The sequence below is a fragment of the Theobroma cacao genome, chromosome 3 (assembly GCF_053813885.1).
Source record: "Theobroma cacao isolate CCN51 chromosome 3, ASM5381388v1, whole genome shotgun sequence".
Lineage (NCBI taxonomy): Eukaryota > Viridiplantae > Streptophyta > Magnoliopsida > Malvales > Malvaceae > Theobroma > Theobroma cacao.
The window spans coordinates 4,045,595-4,058,424 of NC_142641.1; the positions used below are offsets into that span (position 1 = coordinate 4,045,595).

The 12,830-nt window shown below is 32.9% G+C and overlaps 1 protein-coding gene across 1 annotated transcript; it reads left to right on the plus strand.

Annotated features, from left to right (window-relative positions):
• The first annotated feature begins 389 nt into the window (after nucleotides 1–389).
• LOC18604240 (protein DETOXIFICATION 16-like) lies at nucleotides 390–6,461 on the plus strand. The gene is made up of 8 exons (XM_018118607.2): nucleotides 390–745; nucleotides 3,878–4,422; nucleotides 4,637–4,723; nucleotides 4,837–4,893; nucleotides 5,031–5,269; nucleotides 5,728–5,846; nucleotides 5,996–6,082; nucleotides 6,188–6,461. The coding sequence occupies exons 1-8, from the start codon at nucleotides 446–448 to the stop codon at nucleotides 6,245–6,247; spliced, it is 1,494 nt and encodes a 497-aa protein (XP_017974096.2). The 5' UTR covers nucleotides 390–445; the 3' UTR covers nucleotides 6,248–6,461.
• Nucleotides 6,462–12,830: the final 6,369 nt, after the last annotated feature.

Genomic DNA, 12,830 nt, shown 5'->3' on the forward strand with positions numbered 1-12,830 from the left:
TTCTTTTTAAACATCAATAGTTCACTATTAAATTATTAATATAAAATTTAATATTTCCAATAATTTTATTTTTTGACTACTAAATTTTATAAAAATATTATTGCAGTCATCCAATTTTAAAAAATAAAAATTTAAAAGAACTAATTAAAAAAATAAAATTAAGTGATGAGAGTAACTAATTTGGATGGTCACCCTTAACCGGTGTTGTCCTCATGTAAATAATTTTATCACCTCTGACAATGATTACTTCTCAGGCTTTGAGTGAACATAAAAGCTTCGACCTGAAATTACTTCAACACCCCCAGTCAACTACGCTGACGAACAAACAAAGCATTAGGCTCTTAGGGGTAAGGCCAGTCATTTTAAAAAATTTAAGTGCTACAATAATTATGAACACTTGCTACTTTCAGTGGAACATCCCATCTTCTCTCTCACTGGAAGCAATATGGAGAGAGAAGACCAAAAGTTGTCGCTAACGTCACCTTTGATTCGGAAATCCGGCGAAAATGATGATTTGACGCTGAGCAACGAACAGAAATCAAGCAATGGAAGTGATACAAGGAAGAACATTTTTGAGGAAGTGAAGAAACAGCTATGGCTAGCAGGGCCTCTAATAGCTGTGAACCTGTTGCAGTATTGTATACAGATGATATCAGTGATGTTCGTTGGTCATCTTGGTGAGCTAGCTCTGTCTGGTGCTTCCATGGCTACTTCCTTTGCAACAGTTACTGGCTTCAGCTTGCTGGTCAGTTTGGTTTATATCCCTTTCTCTGTTATTATTTAGTTTTTCTGCTTGGTTTGTTTGAGAAGATGAAGGGAATATGTGTATAGTACATGGAAACTTGGCAAGTGATATCTATGTGTATGTGTTCATGTGAATGCATGTGCATTGGTCCTGATTTGGCCTCAATCTTAGGGTCAGGTTCCTGTCTTTTTGATCCATGAGCTGCTTTTAAATACAAAACTACATGTGAAATAAAACTTTAAATATAATCTTCAAATCTTTAATTATATAAGAAAGATGAATGAATGAATGAATGATGTGTTTGTATTTGTTGTTATATATTTGATTTTTTTATGTAATTTTGGATATATAGAATACCCTATTATATGATAATTTGAAACAACCTTAGTTCAAATAGAGAAGAACATGAATTGGATATATTATATCCTTTCCCCAATTTCATGACCTTCATTGCATGTTTTCCTTGTTTATATTTTGTTTCCTTAAATTTTTAGAAAGTAAAAACAACAGAAAAGATCATTATATTAAAATTAAGAAAAATAAGAAAACATACTGCCAATTAAATTTAATTTTTACATATAAAAATGAAATTATATATTTAGTTATTCATAAAATTGCAATTTTGATTTTTAATTTTTTTTTAAAATATTGCTACTTTGTCTACTTCTTAAACAAAGAATTTAGTGCTAAATATAAAAATCAAAACAGAATAGAAAGTTTTTCCCTCTCTCCTGTCTTGGATGCATATTCTCAAACCTTTTAACCACATAAATCACTTAACAATATCCACAAATCATGTTTGTGGCTGAAAAGTGGAGAGCAGCATTGGGGGTGTGTAAAGAAATTAAAACCACTATCCCCTCCCCTAACTTGGTTAATTTATCTTTGTTTGTTGCTGTCACTTGTGAACCGCCTCATTTGAATGAAAAATAGTGAATTTATCTTGTTTTGACATATATAGTGCTCGCTGCTTAATTCATCCAGATACTATAAATAGCATCCATTACTATTTGGAAAGAACAAAGTAGCCATTTGCCAATATATTATCATCACATATGATTCCAATAAAAATACAAATAATTTTTTTTTAAAAAAAAATAACAAACTTGCTTTAAGAAATAATATGCAAAAAACTAGCATCCAACAAGAACACTAAGATTTGTGTTGTTTCACACAGAGCCTACATCCATGAAAAGACACAAAGAAGTTTCCACTATAATCAATATAAAATGAAGATTACAATGTTTTTAAATCCAAGAGCTTCACATGCCCCAAAACTGGTGACCCACTGTTCTGCTATCAAAGCTCACTAATACGTGCTTCTAGCTCAAATAAAATCTCATCCCAAATTCCCTTTTTGTATTTCAAACTTCTTCTCCTTCCCGAGTTGCCATTAAAGCTAACAAACCAAATATTAAGGGAGCAAGAGTAAAATGGGAAATGCAAGGAGACAACAAATCAAGATGGTGGGACTCATGCTTTTGACTCCGATGGGTTGGATTTATGTAGCTAACTTACATTAATTAAATTTCCACCTTGGTTTATAAATTCCTTCAAGCCAATATTATAACATATTTTTTGAACCGCCACCTCAATAAGTGCCCCTCAAGTTTCCAATCAAGTACAATGAACACTAACCAAGTCCAAATTATGCTTGAACTTGCGCAAGCAATTTACCACAATGTCTGAATTCATTGTGAAACTACCACAACAGCAGTTTCTTGAAAACCAAACTAATATTCATGTGCAACCCTATTGATCTCCTGGGGTACTTTAGAGCAATTGGAAATTACCTCCCAGGCCACAATCTGTCTGAGGCCAACTGCAACCAATCAGTGATTCTCACAGTAGCATCTCATAAAAAATGATTATTCCAACCTGGCCAACATAAAGAATAAGAAAATATTTGTTTATTAATAAATCTGTTTGCAGAATGCTGTCCAAAGTAGCTCTACCATCTTCATAGCCAGAATGTCAACAAAAATATGTGTTTTTCGCCTCTTAAATTCTATTTGAAGAAAGGGATTCATAATGTCAAGGAGTTTGATAGTGGTATGTAGCTCTATATTTGCATCCACTTGTTATTTGTATCTGTACTAACATTAATTCCCCAATATTTTATTTCAAATGAGTAATAAGGTGGATAGGGTGAGATTGTGCACTCCTTTCTGTTGGGGTTCGAGGGACTCTATCCTTTTTGGTCAGATGATAATATCTAATCTTGATTTGTCATATACCAATAAAAGCATGCATTTAATTTTAGGAAAAACATATGCAACATAAAGTATAAACCATTCTGATTTGTATATCGGAAATGCTTAGGATCCTATAAGATGCCAAAAGTTTGAGTTTTTTTTGTTAAATTGAAATGCTTGATTAGCGTGTGACTCAACTCTTCTAGGATTCTCACAAAAAAAATAAATAAATAAAATAAAATTTTGATGACATTCAACAAATGTGGAGATCGATGATGTTATTTAGTAACATCTCCATATATATGGTAGCTTGAAGTGGAGATAGATCCTTAAAAATGTTCAAGAAAAAGCTCCCTTGGCTTTATCTGTTTCTTGTAGTGTAACCTGATCTAGCTGGAATTTGTTCAGCGTTGATTTTGACTACTAACACTATTTTTCACCCTTCAAGCTCAAAGAGATTAGTAGGGTAGGTTTTGCTGTATCATGTCATTTATAATGATCTCTTCCAGCCATTTGGTAGCATATGCAGAAATAAAATTACAAGAAGCTTCATAAATAATGATTGCAAAAAGACTATTTGAAGTTAGGCTTATTCTGGTAGTTGGAGCAGGGAAAAAAAAAAGATACTAATGTTGTAGTAAGACATTTTCATTTACTAACTAAGCAAATTCTAGTTCTCTAATGGATTTGCAGCCAATAGTTAATTGTGTAATATTTGTTCTGTTTGCCAACATATGGGGTTTTATGAGAAAACACTGGAAATTGGAATTCTTAGTTCAACGCCAGATTATTCTTAGATTTTTATTTATTTGGTTTACGGTCCCGACTCCTAACTTGTAGGGTAGTCTTAGGTTTTTAGGTGTATGGTAGACCCTTACAATTTGAGTTCTCAACATATTTTGACTGTTAATTTTTATTTTGTGTTTCTTTTGCATAGATGGGGATGGCAGCTGCACTGGATACTCTTTGCGGACAGTCATATGGGGCAAAGCAGCATTCTATGCTGGGCATACACATGCAAAGAGCCATCATTGTTCTTGAAATTGTGAGCATACCCCTTGCAATTATATGGGTAAACACAAGACCAATTCTAGTTCTTCTTGGTCAAGATCATGACATATCAAAGGAAGCAGGAGAGTATGCCCGTTTCATGGTTCCGAGCATTTTTGCATATGGTCTTCTTCAATGTCTAGTCAAATTCTTGCAAACTCAAAACATTGTATTCCCAATGATGATATGCTCTGGAATTACAACTTTACTGCACATTCTTGTCTGTTGGATCATGGTTTTCAAATCTGGCCTTGGATCTAGAGGAGCTGCCTTGAGTAATGCAATCTCCAATTGGATAAATGTGTTCTTGTTGGTGTTATATGTTAAGTTCTCTCCTTCATGTGCAAAGACTTGGGCAGGATTTTCAAAGGAGGCCTTTCACAATATTTTCTCTTTTCTTCGACTTGCTATTCCATCAGCTATTATGGTCTGGTAATTGCTCTCCTTTCTTTTTTTCCTAATACAAGTATGTATAGGCTAAGAAATGAAGTGAATTTCTTTCAATCACTATATTGCTATGAATCCAATCACAAAGAAGTTCACTTGTAATAAACTAGAAAGTAGAATGGTATCAATTAGCTTGTGCCTGTGTATACTTACTAATTTCATCACATACTTATTTGTAATTTTCCATGACTCTAAACAGCTTGGAGATGTGGTCATTTGAAATGATGGTTCTGCTATCAGGTCTTCTTCCTAATCCAGTGTTACAAACTTCAGTGCTCTCTATTTGGTTAGTTCTGAATTCCAATAGCTATTTTCATTAACAATTTGTTGAACATTTTAAATGTTTAGCGTTTCTTATCAATGTAAAATATATACCTTATCCAACATTTTGGTTTCCAGCCTTAACACTGCTGCCACAGTTTGGATGATACCCTCTGGACTCAGTGGTGCAGCAAGGTGAGGCATGCTGATAACAATTTTCCTTTTCTTGTAATATTGTCTCAATTTTGATCAGAAACAAAAACATTGAGGGATTACATTTATCTTTCAAATATTCACTAATTTTTTCTTATTGAATTTGATGTTTTGTACAGCACTCGGGTCTCAAATGAATTAGGAGCAGGGCATCCAGAAGCAGCACGTTTAGCTGTATATGTTGTGATAGTCATGGCCATTTCTGAGGGCCTTTTGGTGGGATCAATCTTAATATTGATTCGCAACATTTGGGGCTATGCTTATAGCAATGAAGTAGAAGTAATTAAGTATGTAGCAGCCATGATGCCGATTCTAGCAATTTCAAACTTTTTAGATGGCATCCAATGTGTTATCTCAGGTTTTTCCCTTTTCTTACATCACTTTGAACTTTTTAGTTTCTGAGACTGAGGAAATTTATAACTAATCTCCCATGAACTATAATAGGTGGTGGGTGCAGATGACAGCACCTAATGATGATTAAAGTATGGTTCTTTGATATGCACATTTATGTTTGTACTACTGATCAGAAAGAGTGCTTTAATCTGTTTCATACTCTGGGTTTCATTATCCATTTCAGTCATCAAGGAATTGCCTTTTATGAATGGAAAGAGATTCATGAAACATGTAATTCTGACTCCCTACTACTGAGGACACTAGTATTCTCCCTAATATAATTTCCCGTTACGTCAGATGTCAGAACATGAATAGAACATAGCTAACTTACAGTATTCTCTAAATATTTTCCATTTGTTTTTCAACTGATTTTCACTCTCCATATCTTGCAGCTTATCAGTTAGTATTCGTTTGATATTTCAGGCATTGCTAGAGGATGTGGATGGCAGAAGATTGGCGCTTATGTCAATCTCGGATCTTATTATTTAGTGGGGATTCCATGTGCTATTTTGTTAGGTTTCGTACTTGATGTTGGTGGAAGGGTAAAATCACCAATTTTTTTTTGTTTTCGTGGTTTAAATGGTTTGCTACATTTATTTTTTGGTAGTTTACTTAATAGCAAGCAGCAACCAAAGTGATTTTCTTGTATTCTGATGTCTTTGAGCTATCATATATGTTCTCTGGTGTATAGGGTCTCTGGCTGGGAATCATATGTGCACTTATTGTCCAAGTAACTTCTCTTAGTATTATTACAATACGAACTAACTGGCAGCAAGAGGTAAGATAATTCCATCTCTTTCAATAATTTAGTCATCGTCCATGATCTTTGCTATACTTTTTGACACAATTTTACGAAAGATTGACTTTTCACCGCTTTGTTCAGGCAAGCAAAGCTGTGGAGAGAGTCTATGACTATGTGATCCCGGTGGAAGTTGTGTCATGAGGGTTATTTTTCATCTCATCCAAGGAGAAACTTAAATGTTTCACCTAAAAATTGAAGGTGCTGGAGCCACATACTTTCTACAGATGTTTAGGGACTTAATTCTGTTAGAATCTTTTTTAAGAATGGCAGAAGTTGCTTTGTAGGAATTAAATAAGGAACGTACTTGTAAAATTTTTGCTAAAAAATTTAAACAAATAAAAGTCAGTTTCTGGAAGCAATGAGTAAATGAAAATTCTGCTATGATACAGAAACAGAGGAGGTTGCAGGCCATGGTTAGGGAGGGAAGGGACCCAAATCCCCGCCCACCCTAATCATTGAGCTAAACCCATGCATCTATATCATGTTTAAAGGTTTCTCTTTTTATCTCAAAACTGATAACTCAAATATTAGAATGTGGAATAAGGAGATTCAATGTACAAAACATGCCCTTAGGAAATGTGTTGCTTTACTTTTAGGAAATGTGTTGCTCTAACACGATCGAGCCTTCTATACTTCAGTTCTGCATTGGTGGATAGACATTTGTATGCCTGTTGCTTTACTTTCATCCAATTCACAAGGAAACAGTTATTTTGCATTTCCACAGTAAACAATTCACTGCCATTAGCATCAGAAATTTTGCAACATCTTTAAACAGTAAAATATAATTACTATCTACCAATTGCCCTACATTGAGGAGGTTTTGATTTACGTCTGTAGCATACATCACATCTGTAATTGACTTGATACCAGTCAAAGTTAGAACTCGTACTGTGCCAAGTTCTTCAATCTTCAAATAATCGCCATTTCCAATCTCAACCTGCGACTTGTAACCTTTGTCCAAGTTAATGAAATTTTCTTCCTCCCCTGTTATATGATTTGAGCAGGTGCTGTTAATGAGCCAAGTACGTGATCTTTCTGATTTATCAGATTTCCTCACCACAAACAGAAGCTCGTTCTCTTCTTTTTGTTGTTCTGCCATTGTGGCTATCTCATCATTTCAAGTGTCTTTATCTTTACAAACCTTTTCCACATTGCCCATTTGGTTGCAGGATCTGCACTTTATGTTGGGTCTAAACCAACAAAATTTATTTGAATGATTTTTCTTCTTATGGTAGGAGCATGGAGGAAACCCTTTATTCCTTTTATCATTTTTGTCATGCTCATTTTTCTGTCATGGCCACTCTCTCTTGCCATTAGTGCTCCTTCATTCTACTCTTCTTGCTTGAGAGCTCTTCTTTGCTCTTGGGCTTGAAGAGCACTAGCTAGCTCAGTAACCGAGAGTTGTGAGATATTCTTTCAGTCCTCCAGAGAAGAAATTTTGGCTTCAAATTTTTCTAGCAAGCTCACAACGATTTTATGCACAATCCTTTTCTCAAATAGATTCTCGCCGAACAGTCTTAACTGGTTCACAAGCTTCATAACCCTGTCTGTATAATCCTTGACACTCTCATCATTCATCATTCTTCATTCTCAACATTTCAAATTCTCTAAAGCAGATTAAGCACTTAAATCTACCTAGTCCTACCACTGCCATGAAATTCCTCCTTTAATCTATCCCAAGCCCCTTTAGCCGTCTCACATGCCATGATCTTGGTAAATATTGTGTCAAAAACAGCATAGTGAATACATGATAACGCCTTAAATCTCTTTGTGACTTCTTCACTATGCTGTTTCAATTGAGCTATGGTTGGGTTCTACTATCTCAATTCAGGAGGTTCACCTCTTGTTTCCATAATATCCCACAAGTTGAAAGCCCTGAGATAGGATTTTATTTTGATAGCCCATATAGCATAGTTTTCGCCTAAGAACACTGGAGGAGTAGTGGCGTTGAAGTTAAAAGGTGCCATGAGAGAATTCAATTGAAAAAAGTTGATTGAGAAAAAAAATATTTTACTCAAACTTTTTTTTTCAAAGTACTGGTTTTAAACACTGGTTGGTCTTTTAAGATCACTGAGAAAGCTCTGATACTATCAGTTAAAATTCTACTAAGCAAGTATACGTATCGAATAAATAATATACAAACAAGCAAAGTATCGATCTCAAAGAGAATTGATATAAAATATTACTAAATACTAAAATTATAACAATTTAATCTTATCCAAACAATTAATATCAATTAATTAAATTAACTAACTAAAAATACTTAATCAAAATTTAAACTAAGAAAAATCAAAATAATAATAACTTGAGTAAATATCAATCAAACAAACCTAGGATTACAATATCCCTCACACTTCATCTAAATCTTCCTTCTCTTCCTTAACTTATTTCAATGGGTTAAATTACTAACCTAGAGGCCTAATTTATTTATAAGGGTCTCCTAACTCATCTTATAAAAATATTTTTTTTAACCAAAATACTATATCTCTATGTGAATTGAAATTAAAACAGATTCATTAAGTTCAGGCTCTAATCTGGCTACAAATGACCTATAGGTATATTTCTTTCCTATACGTAAATCAATTAATATGATCATATATTATTCCAATTTTAGTCTACAGTAAACTCTCTTTCCCAAGTTTGTTTAGGTTCTTAAATTAATTTAATTGGTGGTCAAGCAATTTAAAACATTAAGAACAAATTGGAATAAACAATTCAAATCTCATTAAAGATAAGCAAGAGAGAGATAAAAATTTAGATTATATGTGAGTTCAATTACAATCCTAAAAAAAGAAACTTAGCTACTTATGATCACAAAGACAAATAACATTGTATATAATTCAACCATTGAAAGTAACAAGAAAAAATAAAAGCCAAGGAAGAAAACAAAACAAATATTTGTCGTCTTGCTTTCTAAGTTTTAGCCTCAACTTCTAGGTTCTTGAGTCTCTTAAAAGTTGTCTATCATAATATTCTTAAAAATATCCTATTTATGTTAATAAACTTAACCTATAGTTCCCTAAGTTGACCTATGATTTAATTGGGCTTAAAAGTGTAATGAGAGGCCCAAAAAATCAATTGTCAGCCTTTAAAAATTTCATTCCAGCCACAGTACGTCCAACCATTTTTCAATATGATTTTCTCTATCTTTGAGGAAGAACTAGGTAAAATGATCTGCATGAAAGTTGTAGCTCTATCTCTTAGCTTTCCAATGGTCAAGAATTGCATTATTTGGAGTTCTGTAGCACAAGTTATGGCTAAAATATTAAAGCATATGCAAGCAGACTTTTGGGTATTTCAACACCTTACTTTCCAAAATTAAGCCCAATTCTTTTAGTTCCTATGGAAAATATAAAAACTAATAAATAATAACCAAATTAAAAGAAATACCATAAAAATAAAATAACTTACTTAAAAATAAACTAATTATAAAAATAATTAAAAATATATAAATTATAATTGAAAATTAAGGATTTAGCTAATTTTTAATAACAAAATTGGACTAAAATAATTCTATAAAATAGAATTATCATATACCATATTAAATTTTGGTGTTTTAAGGAAATAATAATTTTATCCTAAAAAGGAATCCAGTAGAGATAGAGAGAAAAAATCAAGTCTGGGAGAAAGATGAGAAACACACTAATATAGTCTTTCATTCATTTTCAACTTCTATAAGAAGTCAATTCAGTTACAAAGAGCATTAACATAAAACTGTAAAGAACATGGACCAATAATAAAAGAGTGATATGAACCCACTCTCCACTACTTGGCTAATACAAAGATAAAGCTCAATTTCTACCAAGTTTATTCAAGGTTTATTTTGCTAATGAAGTCAGTGTTTACTTTTCCTAGCATTAATACCATTGTAGTTATTTAGATGATTGCCTTTGGACTGAGTAGTGCTACAAGGTCTATTATATATGAAATCACTATTATGGGCATTTGAAATTTTATTGACATAGTAATGTACATTTGCATAACTAATAGTAATTGTACAAATTATAAGCTAAACAACTAAAATTCTGTTGGATTATGATACCATTAACATTCTGTTGGATTATGATACCATTAACTTGATTCTCCCCTAATTTAACAAAAAGCTTATATATACATATATATATATATATACACACACCTCATTCACCATCATATAATTCATAATTCATAATACTAGATTTTTCTTTTGCTAATTTAGTATCAAAGCTATCTTGTTTATTTTCTATCTTTTTTTTTAAAACATTATCTCCCTATTGTTTAAGTCATACCTAATTTTAACCAAAAACCACAAGCAACCAGTATCACAATCACTAGATTGTCGTAATCCATTTATGGAGGAGCAATCTGGTGTAATCTCATTGCTTGAAGTTACCAAAAGATTGCCATACTCACCCTTACACCAGTTTGGGTAATGTTGAATTTATTTCACTTTTCAATCACCAAATCACAACACCATCATTGGGAGCCGCCCTATCGATTCCTAATCTATCAATCAGCATTCATTGGAGCCTCATCGGACATCACACATGCCTCCAAGCGTCGGTAACCCTTTTCTCACGTGCCTTACTTGTCTCACACACCGACAGCCTATGTATTGACTCTATTTAATCACCATAATTTATTTAATACATCAACCTATCACATGTTCTATCACGTCATTTTCCAATCACCTACTTGCCACATCATCGGATCACATGTTCTACCATGTCATATTGCCAAGTGTTTTGCCATGTCACCATGCCACGTCAAATACCATGTCAACACTTTCACAAGGTCAATGTTTTTACTAATTTTGATTTCATGGTTATAATTTTGGTCTCGATTTGTGCTCATTTTGATTGTAAGATGGATAAATCAGGTATTTCTAGATCAATAGGAACTGTTTAATGAGAGATATCTCAATATCTAGATATTCATCAATTGTTACTACTATATTCAAGCAGACTACTACTCTTACTATAGGTGATTTTGCAACTCTACTAGAACAGGATATCTTTTTTTCTTCTAACACTGTCCTTTCCTTTGCTTCAAGTAATTCATCTTTACTCCTTAACTCTACTTGTAATCAAATTATTCCTAATTCTTCTCTCTCAATTAACATATCCACTTCATCTTTTCTTCCATTCATATTGCAAATGCTACAAAAATGAAGATCATTTACATTGGACATGATTTTGACTCACATATCAGTCTTTTCGATACCTATTATGTTCCTGCTTTAACATTGAATTTTGTTTTTGAAGGTCAATTAAAGGATCTAAACTTCACTATTATGTTTTTAAAAATTATTAGGTACAAAATCCACAAATGAGAAAGATTCTTAGGATGAGCCTTAAGGTCGAATGATTGTTTAAGCTTGTCTCCCTTTTATCTCCATGTGAAACATGTGACAATTGCTATAGCATCTAATTTTTCTTTGTATTATTGGCATCTTTGTCTAGGTCATGGTTCAACAAGTAAACTTGATCCTTTAGTTTCTCAAGGATTACTAAGGTCTACAAAATTGAGTCTTTTTGTTATTTAAATTGTCAACTTGCCAAAAAACCAACTTTGTCATTTAATATTGTCATGCCCCATTATCGGACCGTGACTAGTGTGAAGGCCTAATGGACATAGCTCACAATGCCCACGCAAACCTACAACCTGTACATATTTCACATGAAATTCATATCTACTCATATTTACAAATCCAACATTCATATCTTAAAAACATACTTTATATTCCATTCATCATAATCATGGATCACACTAATATTTCCCATAACTACATTGTAACTTTATAACCTTTAACCACATTTGAACATAGTAGTGCCCATCTCAATGAACAACAAAAAAAGGCATTGCAATTAGACAAAACGAGACAAGACAACGGAGCCTGTTTGTGTGGTGTAGGTGTAGCTAGTAATTGCCTTTAAATACTTACCAAAGTTTTTGAAAGAGAATCCACCTCAAAGCTAAGCTCTAACTATCTTAGGATCTAAAAACAAAAACATGAGATTTTATAAAGGGTAAGTACATAATAACCAGTGAGGATAAGGAAGGAAACAAGCATTTATGGAAGAGTATTTAATAAATCATGCTATTTTACCTTGAAACCATACAATTTTGTTTGAAAATATAAAACTATGCAGGCACGTATTGAAAATTTACCATATCTTATTTATAAAAAGTTGATATAATCATATTTTGGAAAACCAATGTTCTTGTGTCACAAATCACATGAAAAAAACCGTTTCTATTGAAAACATAAGGATAGTATCAATATACAAGAAAACAAGTCTTGAAACTTCATTCAAAATCTATATATTTGACATTTTTCTTATCTCAAAACTGGACCACACTTAGTTCAATCACACAACTCAACAAATATTAAATTTCAGCATGTTCATATGACACTAAAATAGCGAAAAGCTTACAATATGCATTAAATAGTTCAAGCATCATGACCAAAATATAATACCTAAGTGAAGCAACTTAAGAAGCACAAAATATAAACATATCACACATGATGGGTAGCTAACCCATATAGTCAGTGCACTCTGGCCTATTGACTTTCATTATTGCTTATGTCATCCTTTGACCACAAGACTACAACCATTTACCCCACTTCCCCTCGCTAGCTAAGGTGGTTCTATTATACACAATAGTTAGCAGAATTGTTGCTATCCCAAGTCCTCACTGAAGTGCTTCACATTAAAAACATTTTTCCTAAAGAGTTTCATAT

Bases quoted from the DNA above. Each gene is read 5' to 3' on its own strand.
- LOC18604240 (XM_018118607.2), top strand. From the start codon at position 446: ATGGAGAGAGAAGACCAAAAGTTGTCGCTAACGTCACCTTTGATTCGG. The intron at 4,423-4,636 runs GTAATTGCTCTC...GACTCTAAACAG, and splicing joins CCATCAGCTATTATGGTCTG to CTTGGAGATGTGGTCATTTG. The intron at 6,083-6,187 runs GTAAGATAATTC...CGCTTTGTTCAG, and splicing joins GAACTAACTGGCAGCAAGAG to GCAAGCAAAGCTGTGGAGAG.